The following is a 20,326-nucleotide window of genomic DNA, read 5'->3' as shown; positions in this document are numbered from 1 at the left end:
AATTTAAACCCTGACCAGGTGATCTTAAACAAGGTTCTGGCAGAAGTCTGGCTGGATTTTTGACCTCTCTTCTTGGCAGAATTTGATAAATACGTTGGTATAGTTGAAGAGGGATAGACAGCCTGACAAATATAGTTGTAGAGGGGCAGATACACAGACAGACAGACAGAGTGGGGCAAAAAAGTATTTAGTCAGCCACTGATTGTGAAAGTCCTCCTACTTAGAAAGATCAGAGAGGTCTGTAATTCTAATCGTCATAGGTACACTTCAACTATGAGAGACAAAATGAGAAAAAATCCAGGAAATCACAATGTAGGTTTGTTTAAAGAATTTATTTGTAAATTATAGTGGAAAATAAGTATTTGGTCACCCACAAACAAGCAAGATTTCTGGCCCTCACAGACCTGTACATTTTTTAAGAAGCTCTTCTGTCCTCCACTCATTACCTGTATTAATGGCACCTGTTTGACTGTGTAAAAGACACCTGCACACAACCTCAAACAGTCAGACTTCAAACTTAACCATGGCCAAGACCAAAGAGCTGTCGAAGGACACCAGGAAGAAAATTGTAGACCTGCACCAGGCTGGGAAGAGTGAATCTACAACAGGCAAGCAGGCTGGTGTGAATAAATCCACTGTGGGAGCAATTGTAAGAAAATGGGAGACCTACAAGACCATTGATAATCTACCTCGAGCTGGGGCCCCACACAAGATCTCATCCCATGGGGTCAAAATGATCATGAGAATGGTAAACAAAAATCCCAGAACTACACAGAGGGACCTGATGAATGACCTGCAGAGAGCTGGTACCAAAGTAACAAAGGCTACCGTCAGTAACACACTACGCCGAGAGGGACCTGCAGCGTCAGGCGTGTCCCCCTGCTTAAGCCAGTACATGTCCAGGCCCATCTGAAGTTTGCCAGAGAGCATATGGATGATCTAGAAGAGGATTGGAAGAATATTATGAGGTCAGATGAAACCAAAATATAACTTTTTGGTAAAAACTCAACTCGTTGTGTTTGGAGGAGAGTGAATGCTGAGTTGCATCCCAAGAACACCATACCTACTGTGAAGCATGGGGGTGGAAACATCATGCTTTGGGGCTGTTTTTCTGCAACAGGGACAGGACGACTGATCCGTGTTAAGGGAAGAATGAACAGGGTCATGCATCAAGAGACTTTAAGCCAAAACCTCCTTCCATCAGTGAGAGCAATGAAGATGGAACGTGGCTGGGTCCTCCAGCATGACAATGATCCCAAACACACCACTCGGGTAATGAGGGAGTGGCTCTATAAAAAAGCATTTCAAGGTCCTGGAGTGACTTAGCCAGTCTCCAGACCTCAACCCCACAGAATTTTGGTAAAGCCCCAAAACATCACTTCTCTAGAGAAGATCTGCATGGAGCAATGGGCCAAAATACCAGCTACAGTGTGTGCAAGCCTGGTGAAGACTTACAGGAAATGTTATGTTACACAAAGGTTATGTTACAAAGTATTGAGCTGACCTTTTTTATTTTCCACCATAATTTACAAATAAATCTTTAAACATCCTACATTGTGATTTCCTGGATTTTTCCTCATTTTGTCTCTCATAGCTGAAGTGTACCCATGATGAAATTACAGACCTCTCTCATCTTTCTAAGTAGGAGAACTTCCACAATCAGTGGCTGACTACTTTTTTGGCCCACTGTAGATAGACAGACAGTCAGACAGGGTGACTTAACATTTGCTCAAATGATGTTTGAGGCAAAAGCTCATCCAGGCTAATAAAGCTGTGTCCACAACCCTTTGGCTAAAATGTAGGGTACAGACAGACAGGGGTTTGCTGGGGGTTAGCTGACGTGGGTTGGGGGTTGTATTGGTGGGGGGGGGGGTTGGGGGTTAGCTGACGTGGGTTGGGGGTTGTATTGGTGGTGGTGGGGGGGGGTTAGCTCACTACCACACTTGGGTGGCACAAATGTGGAGGGCTATATTCTGTTGGAGTGCTGTGCAGTGGTTATAAAGCAATATCATCAGTAAAGGTGTTTGTAGAGCTGCAGGGCCTCTCCTGAGACTTTATATTGAGTCATGGTTTTGGTTTAGAGGAAATCTGGAGGGAATCTACCGAAAGGAAAAACGTCACGCACCGATACCCTCGCTACGTCACTCACTGGGCGGGGCCAAACCGAGCTCAGGTAGCTAACTGGTTTGACCAGGAAGGGCGTCCAGTTTCAGCCGCCTTCTGTTCAGTGCTGAGGCTTGACTCGTGTTGTTGCTGAGCCATAAGAGCTACAGACAAACTTGTCTTCAGTCGACGATTTTTTTTAATAACTTTTCTTTTTTATTATTAAAGCAGGATATTTAAAAACAGGATATTTCAAACTCAGTCGTCATGTTGTTTGTGCTGATCTGTCTCTGCTTGCAAGCAACAGGTAAGACTGCTGGCTTTACTTCCGACAGAAACGATATATCCATATATGGATATATTAAATATTTTCATTTTAAAATTATGTATTATTGTTATTATGTTAATTTATCAAATGCATTTGCCCTTCAGTTTAACATACATTTAAATTCTTACATATTCATACAAAGTTCATTAAAAAAAATACATTTTGGAACATTGTATTTGTTTATGGTTAATGGATTTAATATGTAGTTAGCTAGTTTGCTTATCCTATCTTCCCTCATCAGCTTTGTGAAACTACCGCTGCTACCTGTGGACGCACCTGTTTAGCACACCTGTATCACAGGCCTTTATCCTGTTTGAAGGACTGTGGTCTTTATCTATTACTGTGTCTGTTGAGCTCTAATATACTGAAACTATACTTATTCTGAAACTTCATCGACGACTCGTGTGAAAAGTGTATATATATATATATATATATATATATATATATATATATATATATATAACTGTTGGCCTTTTAGCTCTCAGGCTACAGTATCGCCTCTGAGACGATGTCTGCGCCTCCCCTCCCCCCGAAACTCAACAGAGGCACACAAACAAGGAAATGTCTGCCTGAGTACAGACCGAGGACAAAGATAAAGTAAAACTAACAAGGCTAGAGTAGGCCTGCAGTATTTATATCAGTGAAGTATCAGTAAAAGTAGCTCCTACAACAACATGATTACAGAAGAGGAAAAGGTCTTATCTAGTCTAAACTAGCAGAAAAGCTCAGCTGCGTCTAGTCTTCTGATTGCTAGTGCACCCAGTGTCTGTCAGTACGGAAAATGGAGCCTGCTGGACTAAATTCCTCTCGATTTGTCATTTATTAATTAATTAATTTCTTGGTCTGAGTTCTGGATGTAAACAACAGCAGCTCTGAACCAACAGACCACAAATAAAAGCTTGTGGAGGACGTACATGGAAAGGCTGAGGCTCCTCTGCTAATAAGCAGGCCTACAGCTGAGCAGAAATGCAGGTCAGGTCAAAAGTCAGGAGGCTTTGTTGAGAATCTGCTTTTTTTGGAGGACTGTGGAGCAGGTTTTCATCAAGGATACTCAAAGTATAAATGAATGGGATCTGAACACTTCAGTGGCCATAGGAGAAGCATGTTTTTCATATAGATGTAATATAATATAATATAGGCTCTTCACACCTACTCCTAATCTCTGAAGCAGACGCGTGAGAAGCACCTTTATTTAGTGAAGTTGGGTTACAACCTTACTTAAAAACTGCTGGAATGAAGTTGTGGGGTGACTCCCACCTTAGGTAGGAAGATTGTGTGTATGCTGTTCAACTATTCCTAAGATAATATAAGGCTGTAGAGGTCTAATTACTGGGTATTGGATCTCTGGGTTATGGAAAAAAAAAAAGCCTAACTGTGTATTTAGCTGATGATCTCCTGAAGGCTGAGATGAGAACATGTGCACCAGCATAACGAGAGGTTGGTTGGTGGGTAGGTAGGTAGTGTGTAGCGTGGTGAAGAGTAGGCCTGCTCTGTAAATATAAAAGAAAGGCAAAGTCCGTTTTGTAGGTGTGTGTGTGTGTGTGTGTGTGTGTGTGTGTGTGTGTGTGTGTGTGTGTGTGTGTGTGTGTTCAACAGAAATGAAGTTAGTGTGTTGTTGAGTGTTGAGCTCCTTCCTGTTGTAAATCTGTGTCACCACATATTACTGGGTGTGATGGCGGCGATATTCAGTTTCACTATCCCCTATTCGTTTTTACTATTCGGAAATTGAGCTTAGACCCAGCCTCCTCCTAATATCAGCTTTTTTAATGATTATATTAGTCAAATACTTCTATTGAACTCTCACCATTTGACCTCATATCATTAGTTTAATTATAAACAAACTTTTCTAGTTAGAGATGGGGTGTCCTAAATATAAGAAGATCTGTGTTGGTAAGTAGTGAGTTTATTAATTGCATATACATTTTGATAGTTAAATCTATTAAATTCTCTCTCAGAATGTTGTGCCTCATGCCAAACCATTTGTAATATATTTACAGTGCATATACAGATATAACAGTATACAGCACTTTATGTCATTTATTAATGGAACATATTGAACCCCATTCAAACTAATCAGGGGTGAGATCTTACTGTATACTAAGCCTATTAACAAAGGACACGAGAGAACCAGAAATGAACAATTTAGTAAAACAAAAGTCCTTGTATGAAGCTCGTTCAGTTAAACCTCAAAGAACAATTTAACTCGGAATGATCATATGTCTTATTTTAAAATAAAAAATATATATTATTATACTAATTCTGAAATCTAATTGTTTTGTTTTTTTTAGCTGTTATAAAATATTAAAATACACTCACCTGACAACAGACATGAACTAGAAGCTTTAAAAAAGCTTTGAAAAGCAATAGTTTTCTAATTGATTGGAATGTGATATAAATGCAATGTATTAAGATTGTGACCAATATTATTACCAATATGAAGTTAAATCTGTGTATATTTAAGTGTACATATAAGCATAGATATTCTCTATATTCTCACACAGACTTCGTCCCCACAGAATGACTGCCCTCTGGTGTTTAAATGCTGAACTGCAGGAAAAAAACACTTAGTACTGTAGGTACAAAAGGTTTAACTAACTAACGTTCTTAAGAACTAGTTAACAAAGTGCTTGATGTTAGAAAGCTTTTGGGGAAAATCGCCTTGAATTTGTCTGGATAATAAATGACATGTATTTTATGCAGTGTTTATTTTAAAACAATGACCCTCAAAATGAATGAATTTAAAGTGATATGAATCAGAATCGGAATCGGACTTTATTGGCCAAGTATGCTTACACATACAAGGGATTTGTTTTTGGTTACAGTAGCTCACAGTGCACGATAACTGACATTACAGAAGTAACACACACACCCATCCTACACACACACACAGTGACATACACGCACAGACACACCTGTAAACTTGACATGTGCAGAGTTGTATATTTAAAGTAAAGTGCTAAGTGCAGCAGTAAAGAACAGTGCAGACTGGATTAAGTAGATCTAAATATGGAGAACAGATGAGTCACTGGTTGAGACGGTAGTACAGATTGTTCTGAGACACTATCAGATAAATAAAAGTGCAGTACAGAGAAAGAAGAGTGAGATAACATCTGGATAGGATGTATGTATGTAGTAGACTGTATTGTAAGTTTCTGTAAGTTTGGTATTCTATTACAAAAAATCATTTAGCTGCTCAACCCCTGTGCTGTGGTAGCACCACGTTATCACAGATGACGATTTCCCATACAAGGAAAGGACTCCTTTGAATCATTATCACGTTCCCCTTTTCTGGATTAAACACTCTCTCCCAGTTCAAGTACTATTAGCCAGTCTGTTATCTGAAGGAAAGCCATGAAAATGAAGACCAAATAACATTAGAGACAAAGTGATGAGCACAAAATAATGTGACAAGCCTAGAGAAGAAAGTGTAAGGATATCCCAGTGAGCACTGGTGGATCAGTTGTGAGAAAATCTGTGAGAAAAGGACCATCTAGACTTGGATTTGTCTTGTTTTTAAACTCTGTGTCCATGTAAGAAGAAGAAGCCAGGCAGAGGCCAACAATCACTTTCAAGGAGCTACAGAGTTCAGTGACTGAGGGTGCACCAGTCAATGACACACTGGCCCAGTTTTATGAAACCTGTTGCCTCTGGAAGTTTCAGTGGCTGAATGTGTACTAAAGTAAGACGAGCCTTTCAGTGATTTTGGCCACACATTTAGGCTTGTGATGTAGTAGGACTAATGGTGGTTCAGTGGTTAGAGCAATGGGTTAGTTGATCATAGGGTTGTGGGTTTGATACCTAGGTCAGCTAAGCTGCCATTTTTTGAGCCCTCGAGCAAGGCCCTTAACCCTCTTTGCTCCAGGGATGCCGTAATATGACTGGCCCTGCACTCTGACATCAGCTTTCTAACCCAGGAGATAAATGAGATGGCTATACTTATAATATAATAGCAATAAGGGCATGTGCTCTTCCCATTGAATACCTCATAAGTGAGTTTTTCTGATGCAGAAAAGTCATGTTCTGCTGCATGACTGGGCCATTTTTAAGAGGTTATTGTATTGTGTAACGTTGTTTTAACAGATGCATTGTTCATTTTTTTGACCTCAGTTTGAATCTAGGATGTTCTAAGTAACATCATTCACATACCACAGCTTTAGATGTTCCTCTTCCATTTTCTAACGCTGTCTCACCACATAGTGATGCAAGGTTTGACTTTGAGTTTATTGTTGTTCTAAAACCTGTTTCACTCCATTGAAGTGGCTGGATCATGAATCAGGTACGAGTGAAGAATACTGTTCTGGGTCATGTTGCAAGTGAGGAAGAATGTGATGAATTGCAGATAAGGAAGCTCTGAGTGTGGGCAGGAGTTTCTGCCAGCTCACTTTTTTTTCCTCTCCTCTCTCCCCTCTCTGGGTGTAAGACTGATATATTCACTACACAATAAACGTGAACACAATAAAACATATTTAATTACATATTTCTCTATATTAATATATGTACAATAATTGCTATTTAAATCTACATTATTTACATTTACGGCATTTAGCAGACCTTGGAAATCGCACCCAAAGGGTATTATAGATGTATTGTTCAATTTCTGTAATTTGATGACATCTTAATAAAATTGCATGATTTTGTGTAATTACATATTATACTATAATTATTTTCTGCCTATTTTCTGTTTTTTGATTAGTTAGTTATCCATAAAATCGAGAAAGAAAAAAAAAAAAAAGGAAACCGTAAAGGAGCACAGGACAGAAATTTAAAAATGTATCTGCAACCAAATGGAATTTTATTTAATGGAAAAAAAAATGGTTCAGACTTTTGGAGTATTGTATAGTAATGTTTATGCTCATATACCAAGGAATGCCCCCCCCTCCTTGTTCAAATGACATGTGTTGTTGATTTTCTAAGTGTAAATAAGTGAAGTCCTCTACTGACAACAAATCAAAATATCACTTTATGCTTTTTATTTTAGAGGCACAGTTTCTGCTTTTTTGTATTATTATTATTATTATTATTATTATTTTATTTTATTTTTTAAAACACAATCTTCACTTATTGGGAAAAAACATCAAATTAAAACATTGTTTCAGTGGTAAATTGAGACAATGTTCTAATTTGATGTTTTTTTGTGTGTGTTTTTAAAAATAATGGATTTTCTTTTTTTATTACTATTTTTTTTAAGCCACCCAAGATGTGGATTTCTTTTTAGCTGCTGAAAACAACTTGTATTGGGTGAATTTCAGAATCTTATAATGCCATTGTTTGATTTACTTTAATAAAACGGGCAAATTTGTTTATTTTTATTTGTTATTGGAAACACATTTTAAATCTAAACCTTTAATCAAACGGTAGGATTGTATATAAATCTTAATCCCTCTCTCCCTCTTCCTCTCAGGCCTGCATGCCTTTTCTGCCAGCACTACAACACCAAATTTGATGACAAAAGAAAACACTGGTAAGTGCATTCACCTATTTTACTATACTAGCGCCTCTCTGTGTAAATGAGCTGTGTGTGTGTTGATGGTTCAAAGAGGACAACACAAGATGTGCTTAAAATGACCACCTCCTTGGAAAATCTGAGTTTAAACTGGAATGTTTTTAGTGTGAGACTTGTGGTATGGCTTGCTTGTATTGGTTGAATAAGGAAAGCACTTTCCAGGGTAATAACTGTGCACTCTTGATGTCTCCTCAGGAGCTGACATGACCTGTACCTACACTGCTGACTTTGGAGCGTTGCCCAGAGTGGAGTGGAAATTTAAGAATCTGCAGGGCACACAGTCCTTCATCTTTTTTGATGGCCAGATTACCTGTAAGTCATATGTTGCAACCCATCGATTATTTTTACTCTAACGACTTGATAGTGGAACCCTTATTGCTGCTGTATAGAACCATCTACAACAAGGTTTTCCACCAAACCAAAGAACCCCTTAACCATTCCAAAAATGATTTCCCAAGGGTCCTTTGAGTTGTTGTGCTTCTGTACAGAACCAATGTCTTTACTCCAGAACCTTTTTAAGAGTACACATAGAACATGTGAAGGCATGTGTTACTGTCATGAATCCAGTTATTAGGAAAATAAAACAATGAACTTAATATATTTTTTAAGTCTGAAACCATTGTTTTTTTTGTTTGTTTTTTTAAAGCCCAGTACAAAGGACGTTTCACACAGTACAATGGTGGTCTGAGGATCACACAAACCAACCGAGCAGACACTGGTGTCTATACGTGTGAGGTGTCTGGCAGCGGTGGCTATGCAGAAGCTTTAATTAAGCTTACAGTGATTGGTAAGTTGTTCTTTTCTACTTTTACTTGGAAGCTAAGTTGAGAAGAAATCATACCAGGTACAAAGTGACATCCCAGGGCTTAAGTCGTGGCTGATAATTTATTGACATGCCTGCACATTTTGTAAAATTCAGGAAGCATTTTCTTGTGTTCAATGTGAAACGGAGTGCCTCAGCTCGAGCCACACAACACTATTCCAGCCATTATACACCCATCATTAAGGAGAAAATCCACATTAATTTCAAATCTGACTGTATTTATATTGTCTATACATGTGACTTGGTTTAACCAATCAGAATGTCTTTTTTCTTTTTTTTTTTTCTTCTTTTTTTTCTTTCTCCTCGTCCCCATCAGTAGGTGCAGCCGTTAACTGTGATGTTCATAAACTGTTCTATGTGTCCTCTGCTCATAATAGTTGTCCATGTACCCCACAGTACCTCCTTCGGTGCCTGTCAGCCGAGTCCCCACCTCAGTGACAACAGGCAGCAACGTTCTGCTAACCTGCTATGACAAGGACGGCTCCCCCCCATCCACCTACCAGTGGTTCAAAGATGGAACTCCCCTACCTGAAGACCCCAGCAAGTTCCCCAACTTCAAGAACATGACATACAAAATGAATGCTCAGAATGGCAACCTGGTCAGTGGACATTCTTGCTATTTAATGTCTGATTCTGCTGCTGAACCTGTTGAACAAGAATGACTTTTGAATGTTTGGTTGTAGATCTGCTAGTTAGACCAACTGGTAACGGCTATGTATTGACTGTCCTTTTAAAAACTTCCCTTTGGAGATCGGAAAATGACACCGTTTTGTGTGTTTCCATGTGTAACAGGAGTTTCCTAGGGTGGCTAAGGCGGACAGAGGACAATATTTTTGTGAGGCCGCTAATGGCAATGGGCCTGCCCAGCGTGGACAAACCATGTTGATGGATGTTCGTAAGTACCTCTTCAACCTGTCATCAGTTCCCTTCATGCATGTTGCTTTTAGGGTGCGACTGATTTCATGACTGATTGCGATTTAAAAAGGAACTACAAACTTTGACCAATCAGAAATGGACTTCCACCGATCTGTGCAGTGAAAACGCACATACACACTAGCGGTCACTATACACTCAGTAACAGTGAGCACACATGCCTGGAGCGGTGGGCAGCCAGGGGAGCAGGGAGGGTGTTTTTTTGGGCCCAATTAACAAGTGCTTAATTGACTAATTCCTGGTCAGTTGCCAGCTGTGAATTGTCAAATATATAACAGTCATTTCTGAGCTCAAGCAACAGAAAGGGATGGAGCTACCCAGAGGAGCCTGAAACAATATGAAACACTAAATATTGTTCTCTTATTGGCAGTGTTTTGATACTGATAAATCCTCAGGACCTTGGTGTCTGTGTGTAGCAGTGTTTCTCAACCCTAGGTATGGAGCACATTTTAGTGGACTCCCTGCTTTAACACAACTCCAGAAACTCTGACAGGGCTTGTTAATGAGCTGATTAGTTGAATCTGGTGTGTTGGGAGCAGGGAAATCACTAAAATGTGCAGGGCAGGGTGCCTCAAGGACCAGGGTTGAGAAACACTGGTCCATAGTGTTGTATAACCAGTATATTGTCAATGTTGTGCAAATACGTTGTATCTCCAATTTTCCATTTTTACTTTTTAACATAGTTTAAATTAGCATTAGCAAAATGTAATGATGAATTGACCAATTGAATGCTCCAAAATATTTTTCTTCTCCTTTGACTTAGATGCAAGGTTTTTGCATGACAACGACTATATGTCCTGATTGCAGTTCAGTCATCTCAACCTATTATGTTTGTCATTTGATTTTGTAGGTGATCTGAACACAGGAGGCATTGTTGCCGGAGTTATTGTAGCCCTCCTGGCCATCGCACTGCTTTGCTTTGGCCTGTGGTTCGCTAAAAAGAAGGGATATCTTCCCAGTAAGTTCTCTTTTCTTGATTGTGTGTTTGTGATTTGGCTTTTTTTGTTTTTCAAAAAGTATAACGCTCCTCTAACGCTATACTTTTCATTTCTCCACCCAGAAATGTCAGAAAGGTAAGAGATTGTTTTTTTGCGTACTTTTACTCATGCAATACAACAGTTCCAGTAAAATATCTGCCGCAGCAAATGGATTCTAAACCTTGTGTGCTTTATCTTACAGCAAGCAGAAAAAAGCCGTGTACACTCAGCCTGCACAGAACTACGCAGATGAGGATGATGTAAGTACAGCTAACTAACGCTCTGACACTGATCCGCGGTGCGTTTCCCGAACATCAATCTTTACAAACAACTTTAGAAACAAACTTTAAGAAGGCCAGCTTTGCCACTGTTACCCAAAAGCCTTCTTAGTCTACAAAATTACAAATGAGTTTTAAGTTGTTTTTTGCTGACTCTCCGTTGGAAAGGCACCGCTGGCCGAAACCTGAACTTTTTTATACAATAAAAGTATCATTAGGCAAATAATTATTATAAAAAAACGAATAACCAGTAAGTATTAAATTCTCCAAAAATTCTCCGTTCTCCAAGAAAAACCTGCAATCCCCACCTATCGCATATCAAACCTGTAAATACGCACATATTTAGCCGTTTAGTCAGTCCAGAAGCATGGCAAACCAGCTTCTGAATTTTTCCCAAGACGAACTTCATTAAATGCTTGAAGAAACTGGAAAAAATTAATATGATGAAGTGATTTAAACCCGGTCATAAAATGAAACACATTTAAATGAGCTTCCTAGTGGAAGGCTGTTAATGCTACCCACTACACCATGATACACACAGTATTAGGAACATATTACCTACAAAATTCAAGGTAGTAAGTTTAATTTGAATGTTATATATATTTAGGATTTAGAAAGGTGCTATGTTTGTGGTGTTTTATTGCGCCCTCTATAGTTTTTAAGGTAGAACTGCACATGAACTTCAAGTTAAGAAGTTCTTAGTGAGTTACGGAGGGGTTAGAACACTCTTAAATGTACGAACAAATACCACATAAGTTGTACGAAAGGTTTCAAGAGATTTTTTAGAATGTTCTTAAGTATGAGGTACGAACTACCTACTATTACAAACGTCTTTGAAAACCCACCCCTGATCAACGGATGTCAGCATTCTGATGGTGTTACTTTTATGTTCTAGTCCCCTTTGTTAGAAGGCATAAGGCTGTTGTCAAAAACAATGACAAAACAGTGCCTCTACCGGAAAACTTTAACTTTGAATGGAAGTTAATGTAACAAGATTTAATTGCTAATTACTTAGAAGTAATTTTAGTTCATTTCTATTGACCTATTCATTTTGATATTTTCCCATATAAAATATACTACAAGATCTATATTCCCACATTATAATCAAAATTATTTTGTCAAAAACGTTTGGTCTAAACCTTAAGTACCTTTGAAACCTTATTTAGCTTGATGGAGGTATAATGTTTAAAATCAGATAAAATCATTGTTAGAAAAGACCAGATGAGGCAAATTTCAAAGCTTTATAATACTGACTAAGTTTGATTTTGCATATCTTGTGGAGTCCCACCAAGTTCTATTTTAGGGTTTATGAAACTGATGTTTATTATAACAGTAATGTAGTAATGTAAGAAACCGATATGTAGCATATGGTCTTTCATCTACAGTGTGTTTGGCAGCCCTGTGTAAATGCAGAAATCTCTTTTAACAGTATCTCTGGGCCTAACAGTCGCTCTGTGTCTGTCTATTTCAGGGCGAGTTCAAACAGAAGTCCTCATTCGTGGTCTAACCTAAAGGAACACCTGTATGGGTGTAAAGGTTCTCTCCTGCTGTGCTGATGGTCTCCTAACTGGGAACACACTGTTTGTGTGTACGTGTGTCTGAGATGTAATTTTTTAATGCCACTTCTGGTTGTTGTGAATTGCACTGACCCTAATGTTGAGCCTTGTACCTGTAAGCTGAATATCCACTGAAAAGTCCTCTTTGTTTTTATTGGCCCTTCTGGATACATTAATGTGGTTTATTACCTTAAACAAAATTATATCATTTTTTCCCTGACAAAGGAGAAAATGATGAATACTTGTTGAAGGGGTGACCTTTCTGTCCTTAGTTGTAATGCCTTTTTAAAATGGGGAGATTTTGACTAAAACCTCACTTCTAAAGCAATGAACAATTGTGTGTGTGTGTGTGTGTGTGTGTGTGTGTGTGTGTGGCCTTGCTACGGATTTGATGCAGATCTAAAACCTCAGCTTAAAAAAAACCCTTAAAAATGTTCAGTGGGGGGTCATTTGAATAAGTCAGCTTGTTAAATTGGTTTATCAGTGACACACACGTGGTGTCTAGCGAAAGTGAAATGTGATTAGTTAGAGTTTGATAGACAACTGTTTTTACTGACCTGTCCTTGTATATTTATGGAGGAAAAATAAAGTACTAGAATATTCCAAATCTTCTATTTATGGCTTCTTTACTAAATCAAAAGCTTTAGATTGAGTGTGTACTTTGTCTTCCCCCTCCTAATTTTTTTAGACATCTTTTATGAAAATGTAAATAGATGTATTGTTCTGTCTCTTGTGGTTTTTTTTTTTTTTTTTTTTTTTTTTTTTTTTTTTTTTTTTTTTTTTTTTCTTCTATATTTGTGCTGCACATGAAGATGTACATCAAGCTAGAAGCGTTTGTAATAAGGCAATATTGATCTAATTTGTTTGATAACAGATTCAGATAAATTGTAATTCAGTGGTTAAGATGTAAACAAGGTCATTCAGAGTGGTTTGGTGTGAACTAGTTAATTATGGAGAATGTTGCTGAACTTTGCAGTGATGGGGAACCAGAGGTCACAATGTCTGGGGTCTGCACATGTCTTCTAAATTCCATATTTAATATTCGTGGTGGTAAAAAAAAGTGGTGAATCTGGTGGGGAAGTTTTTTTTTTTTGTTTTTTTTTTCTCCTTTGGGGACTACTTTAACTTGTAACATCCTGCATGTACCTCTCCTTTCAGGCTTGAGGATTTCACACCAAACCACTTTTGCTTGGGTTTCTCAAAGGTATCTTTGCTTAGATGTAGTCTCTGCCAGTTAAGGTGATCTTAACAATTAAATGTTTTTGGAAACCAAAATCTAAATGTCTTGGTTTACATCATAACAAAATAACAATCCTGTTTAATCACCCTGTCCAACCTGCTTATATTTTACATTTGTTAAATGTTCTTGCTGTTAATTGGCTTTTTCAATAAATACATTGATGGTATTCATGTATTTTGTCTTATAAAAACTTATTCCTAAACTTCTCTTTACTGTTACATTTTTAAAAATGTACTGTTGACCGATGCTCAATCCACAGGTATACTATGTGGATAAAAGTATTGGGACACTTGTTCATTAATTTTCTTCCAAAATCAAGAGGTATTAAAAATGTATGCTGCTTTTGTTGGAGTAACTGTCTCTACTGTCCAGGAAAGGTTTTCTACTAGATTTTAAAGCATTGCTGTAAGGATTTGATTGCCTTTAGTGACAAGAGTGTTAGTGAGGTCAGGATGTTTATCCGCTCCAGAGAGTTCTATTCTATTGGCAGTACTTCTCTACAGGGACCAGACAAGCTGTGTGTGCATTTGCACATCTGTGTCAGCAATGGGTGCAGCTTCAAATAACTGGAATCATTCATTAAAAGCAGTGTCCACAAACATTTGGACATAGCGTATCTGGATATTTTGGAAAGTGTATATCTTCTCAGTTGTTCTCTGAGAACAAATCAGTCCCTAAACAGCTGGCATGATCTTCAGCAGAGAGCTGTAAGACCCCTACTTGATGTCAATGTTCATTGTCTAATTCCTCAAGAACCAAGCATAATGCCCAAAATAGACCTAAATACAGCGTGAGGACGAAGCATGTTTTCTAACAAAGTTTTTTTTGCTGGGAGTTGTTTAAACAGCAGGTCTCCATACCTTAACATCACTTTTGTTAAGACTGCTGAAATGAGGAGTTGTGTTTTTCAAAAGCCCTGTTTTCATGTGAATATTTAATGTGCTGTTTTAAATGAGTCATTGAATAGAAGCTGGATTTATCTAGCCATAGTTGAATAATGAGAGTTCTGCACATGGCCCTGACAAACTATAAACTTCAAACACAATCATCTCACCATTAAAAAGAAAATCCAGCATAACCAAACCAGACAAAAGAGACTAAACGCAAGAAGTGTAGCAGTGGGTTTTAACATGGGGAGGCCGGGGGACCACAATGCATTATGAAGAGGAAAGCCAGGTATTTGTGCTAGGCTGAAAGCTAACTGAGCTGACTGTCTACAATCTAACTGCACACCAAGCTGACTGGACACTGAGAGGACGTCAAAACTATGTCAGCTGCCTCTACGATGAAAAGAAAAACACCATGGGCCCTATATTACCGATTTTTAGGTGAGCTGTCAACCACGCACCACGCAGCTTGACTTATGACGCCAGTGTGCCTTTGCTATTGTAAAGACGGCAAAAAAAGTGTGCCTTGCACACCTCGAAATGCGCAAAAGGCATGTACTAAGTCTCTTAATTAACCATGGGTGTGATTTGGGTGTGATGTGCAATGAACCAATCAGTGTGTCACTCACCATTCCCTTTAAGAGAGAGGTGCGGTCTGATTTTGGCGGATTGCTATTTCAATAGTGCATCACGCTCGGTCTGGGAAGGCTTGCTGAAGCGGTGGAGAGCCTCGCCTCTAGAATTATGGTCTTTTATTTTCTGTTTATTGTTACTGTAAAGTTTTGCATAGCTGCCAACTAGCATGCGCTGTTGGTTTGTGCACTGCTGCATGTCCATGTGTGCGTAACAAGCGGGGGTGTACATAAATTGAACATGCGCCTGTGAATTCACTGCCAAGATAGCAATGAACATCTGACAGTTGACGTCTAGGTTGTTTTCAGTCAGTGCAATAATGTTTGGCGTACAAACCTGCCAAACTCAGGCACTTAATATTAATATATAGCATACAGTATATAGTATATGTGTGTATGTTACGTAATCGGGATGCAGCCACATTTGTGTGAAAATGATTTCATGGCTAGTATTGGTTCATAACCTTAAACAGAAGTGAAGACAACATAAAACTAATTGTAGAAATGTAGAATAGGGACCCTTTAATATTCACTCCCATTGATAAATAACAGCGACTCCACCAGGAGGCAGTATAAGCCATATTTCACACTCCCCCACAGCAATTTCTGAATAAAACGGCTCAAATTTCCTCTCACTCTTTGGAGGACTGCTTCTGGTCTGTCTGCCTGTGTGGATTCATTCAGGGGATGCATTTACTTTGCTTCAAGCCTGGAAATCTTTACATTACACTGGCGCAAACTGCTGCATTCACAGTGTTGACCCTCAGTAGGAGCCTGTAGGCTCCATACTTCATCCCCCAGACTAGATGTGCTGTCTCTGGACATGCAGGACAGTTGTACGGACCAGTATGATTGACCCCCTCCCCAGTTCTTAGCTATATAAATATGAGCCAAAGCCTGAATGATGAAAACTCCTCTGTAGATCCGTCTCCGTCTCTCAACGCTACGCCTTTAAGGCCAAAGTGGGCGGGCTTAGAGCTGCACGCCGCGCTCTGATAGGCTCGCCCAGCCGCCACTCAACCCCTCATTCATAAATAAGTCATCCTGAAGAGGAAGCGACTGTCAGACGAGGGATGCTGCCTCCATTTCTGCACAAATATGAGCTCTGACAGCGGTTTTGCTCACACGCTCGGCTCCAGGGGGCCGGCAGGGACGGGTGTAGTGTGTGTAGCAGTCTAGCCAAGTCGTTGAAGCAAGTAAAAGCGGCGCAAAACCAAAGCCGAGTCCGACTTTCTGCGCAGCGGTCTGAGAGAGAGCCCGTAGCCCCGACACACGCTCCACTCTCCCGTTCGCTCTCTGGCTCTCTCCGCCGTGGGGCTCTGCTCCTTGTTTGGGTCCAGTTAGCGCATGTTGTAGCTGCCTCGGCGCAGCCGAAAGTTAGCGAAACACCAGGAGTAGTACAGCGCCAAATGGACCGGTGAGCCATGGCAGCGAAAGAGGAGCTTTACGCCAAAGTTACGCCGCGGAGGCAGCGCCAGAACCGGCCGGGCACTGTCAAGCACGGCTCCTGTCTGGACGTGCTGCTGTCCATGGGCTTCCCCAAAACCAGGGCGTGAGTAGCCTGATTTTTGCACTTTGTTGACCCCCTCCCTCATCATCCCTCATATACACAGACACGGCAGACAGGCGCAGAGCACAAGGTCTGTGAGGCTGAAACACAAGGCGTGTGGGCTACAGGCCACAATTGCTGTTGTTGTGGTTGGAGCAGCACTTACCCATATGAGCACAAACTGTTGTAATGGCGCCCAACTGGCGTTTGTTATTGATTCAACATGACTGGGTTGAATGAGCCAGCTTCACCTGAACACGAGACTTAGACTTAGTCTTAAGGTGACTTCTTTTACAGTCCTGTTTTTTTGTTTTTTTAAGTGCTGGATGTTTTTACACAGTGCTAATAGTTCAGAAACACACCTCAACTTTTTGCCCAATAGACACTAGCAGCCTTAGACCCTGGATCTGGCTCATTTGGGGGGATTGAGGGGCAGAATTAGCCCTAAACTCATACCCTTCAAGTTTTTTTTTTTTTCCCACACATCTGTTTTTTTCAGATAAAGACCTCAGATAAAGGCACTGTACTGCCCTGTAATACATGCTTTGTCAGTTAAACCTTAAAATAGGTGTATAGTGTTTAACTGGGCGTAGATTAGTCCACTAAGTCGATTAGTTGTTTATGGCAAGTTTACAGGAGCAGGAGAACCACATCTGTAATTTTTGTGGAGGTCAGTGTAGAAATATTGTATTCCAGGTCATTATGTTGATCAGCTCGTCATGAAATTGTGTGACGATGACCTGGTTTGTCAGTTAAACCCCAAAAAAAAGTATTGTGTGGTATTCTGTAGAGCTGGGCAATATGATGATATGTTATGGTATTGTGATCAATTTTGTTATTGTTATTGTGCACATTATGGTTTTCTAAGTATATCGAAGACACTGTTAGTGCTTAGTAAACACTGATCAGCTGCAGGTTTCATCACCACTGTGTAATTAGACTGGTTTAATTGGATGAAGTGCTGCAGATGTTGAATAAAACACACAGTATTCGGTACGGGAGAGGATCCGATTAGTAGTTTTTAAGGATCTGTTGCTGCTGGTGTATTTATAGTCTTGTGATAAAAAATGTCTTTAAATATCGCGATGTAGGATTTTTACCATGTCGCCCAGCCCTAGTATTCGGTGTCTTAAAAGTATGTTTAACTGGGTTTAGTTAGCTAAGTGTAAATATAATAGGTTAGATAAAAAGACAAAAGCAACATTTGACAATCAGCCTCAGACTTGTTCCACTTTTTGCAGTGATTGATTGTGTTGCTTATGGAGCCTAAAGTAAAAGTATTTTACTCATTAAAATAATCACACCATTTCTAAAGGTAAGTAAAAGTTAGTGCTTCTTTTTGAAAGGAAAAAAGCAGAGAATGCAGGAAACCACTCTTTCTATTCTGATACCAGCATGAGCACCAGAACTCTGGGCTGATGCTGAGTCGGTACTTCTTTAAGAGCTATTAAGCTTTAAAATGAGCTGGAAACCCTTCACTGAAGACAAGCATCGAAAAGTAGCCTCTTATGCTGAATCTATTCAAACACTCTACTGTCCCACAGGAAGATATACACACCTAACAACATGACCTCACACAGAGCGAGAGAGCGCGCGAGAGAGAGAGAAAGCAAGAAAGCGTGTACTTATTCAGGCTAGATTTGTTACAGGGTTCAGATCTGATTCTTTCTTCCTTTCCCTCAGTATTTCCTGTTGATATCCACTCCATACCGATACCACTTTGCCATCACTAACTAAAAGCTGGAACTTTTTTTTTTTTTGTACATCCAGCATCTATCAGAATAAGACCAGAAGGTGTTAGTGAGTCAAATAAATGTAAGACTGTGACTAAGAGGGAAAATGCACTGTTGGATTAAGCCATGGCTCTGTATCAGCACACTCTATTTGTGTAACTGAGTTGAAAACTACTTATGTACGTATGTCGTCACTGTCCCGCAAAAACCTTGTGTCTCCAGTTTTGTAGTTTTTCGCTTCTTGACATAATTTGAATCAGGCAGTTGTTCTTCACATCGCATCCAAATCTTATGATGAGCAGAACAATAGAAGTGTGTCTTTTTCAGTAATAATAGAAGTGAGAGATTACAGTAAGTCATGTGTGAAATCATTTTAAATGGACTTCCACAGAAAGTTAAGAAGGGGAGGAAAAACCCTCTCATTTTTCTATAAACTAACAAGGTTTTTGTGTGACACTAACAATATATTTATATGTATGGCCTGAAGCACCATAACAGCCTCTGTGTACATCCCCTTTGGCACATAGTTGGTATGTTCTGTGGTTTCACATCCTGAAATTTTCTTGTCTTTATCTTTTGTATACCCAGGGTTAAACTGTCACAATACACAATACTGATGCCATTTGTACCACAGTGCTTCATACCAAACCAAACTGTGGCAAAATAAAAACACTCATCGTTGTCTGAACACCCAGGTCCGGTTTCCCAGTCATGGTTAATGGTTTCCTAGTCATGGTCAGTCTCATGGTCTAATTTTGGGCGACACTGAAGTGTCAAAAGGGATTCACCAATGGTAGTTATATTGTAGTGTAGGTTTAGGCTTAATTTTGGGTTTGGAAAACGCACAGAACACACTACTGAACAATACTGAACTACATTTTTAGGTGTTGCCCTTTCGCTGCTTTGTGCAACTCTAAACTTGGTTAACAGGGCTGTTCATAATATCAGGTTGTTGCTGACATGTAGGCCTACTGGTAGACCTTTTATCATTACTTTTCCACAATATGTAAAGTATATCTTTTTACAGATGCAGGAAAAAGTAGGTTATTTAGGTTGATTACTAATAAAATGTGATTTGATTGTTATAACAAGTCACTATTAAAGACTGATCTAATAAAACTATCTAACTGAACTTATAAAACAGGCGGTAAGTGAATTCTTTAAATTAATAACCTGTAAATCCCTGCAATAACCTCCACCCAACGTTTTATGTAGCTGCAGAGACGATCTGCACAATGTTGGGGAAGACTTGTGGATCATTTCTCCCTGCAAATGGGTTTTATTTTCATTAGTATTTCTGAGATGCTTTCTCAAAGGGTTAAGATCTGGATTCTGACTTGGTCCTTCCAGAACACAAGTCTTCTTTTTTTAACCAGTACTTACTGGATTTTCTTGTGTGAATTGGGTCATTGTCTTGTTGCCTCACCCAACATCTGTCAGCTTAGGGTCATGGACAGCTGCCCTTACATTCTCCTGTAAAATGTTTTGATACAACTTTTAAATTCATTGCTCCCCCCAAAGCGTTCAGATGCAGAGATAGCAACGCCGCCCCAAACCATGATCCTCCCTCCACCATGCTTCACAGTGAGGAGGTTTTGGTGTGCAGCATCCTTTTCTTTAAAACATGAAGTTGTGCATTTGATCTTCTAAAAGTCGATTGCATCAAGGCATGGTTAACACTACCCAATCTTTCTTGGGAAGAAACCCACAATTCCTTTCTTACCTACTTTATTGAAACTCCTTTTGCCAATTAACTCTTGGAGAGATCATGAACACAGAGGTCC

The 20,326-nt window shown here is 39.4% G+C and overlaps 2 protein-coding genes across 2 annotated transcripts in view; both read left to right on the top strand.

Moving 5' to 3' along the window:
• The first annotated feature begins 2,223 nt into the window (after positions 1–2,223).
• f11r.1 (F11 receptor, tandem duplicate 1) lies at positions 2,224–13,907 on the top strand. The gene is made up of 10 exons (XM_072692797.1): positions 2,224–2,410; positions 7,833–7,892; positions 8,130–8,246; positions 8,581–8,721; positions 9,154–9,356; positions 9,550–9,652; positions 10,541–10,648; positions 10,751–10,763; positions 10,870–10,927; positions 12,417–13,907. Exons 1-10 carry the CDS (start codon positions 2,371–2,373, stop codon positions 12,450–12,452), a joined length of 879 nt encoding a protein of 292 aa, XP_072548898.1. The 5' UTR covers positions 2,224–2,370; the 3' UTR covers positions 12,453–13,907.
• Positions 13,908–16,317: 2,410 nt separating this feature from the next.
• Positions 16,318–20,326, top strand: part of ubash3ba (ubiquitin associated and SH3 domain containing Ba) — a 57,625-nt gene continuing 53,616 nt past the window's right edge. The window contains exon 1 of the mRNA XM_072671238.1: positions 16,318–16,812. Coding sequence (XP_072527339.1) covers positions 16,685–16,812 — 128 coding nt within the window. The 5' untranslated portion in view covers positions 16,318–16,684. The remainder of the gene's footprint in view (positions 16,813–20,326) is intronic.

This window comes from Salminus brasiliensis, chromosome 1 (genome assembly GCF_030463535.1).
Source record: "Salminus brasiliensis chromosome 1, fSalBra1.hap2, whole genome shotgun sequence".
NCBI classification, from domain to species: domain Eukaryota; kingdom Metazoa; phylum Chordata; class Actinopteri; order Characiformes; family Bryconidae; genus Salminus; species Salminus brasiliensis.
The sequence above is the reverse complement of the archived record's forward strand: the minus strand, read 5'-3'. Positions and strand labels throughout refer to the sequence as shown.

Excerpts from the sequence above, each read along its gene's own strand:
- f11r.1 (XM_072692797.1), top strand. The coding sequence starts at position 2,371 with ATGTTGTTTGTGCTGATCTGTCTCTGCTTGCAAGCAACAG. Across the intron at positions 9,653-10,540 it reads AACCATGTTGATGGATGTTC|GTGATCTGAACACAGGAGGC; the intron begins GTAAGTACCTCT and ends TTGATTTTGTAG. Across the intron at positions 10,928-12,416 it reads ACTACGCAGATGAGGATGAT|GGCGAGTTCAAACAGAAGTC; the intron begins GTAAGTACAGCT and ends TGTCTATTTCAG.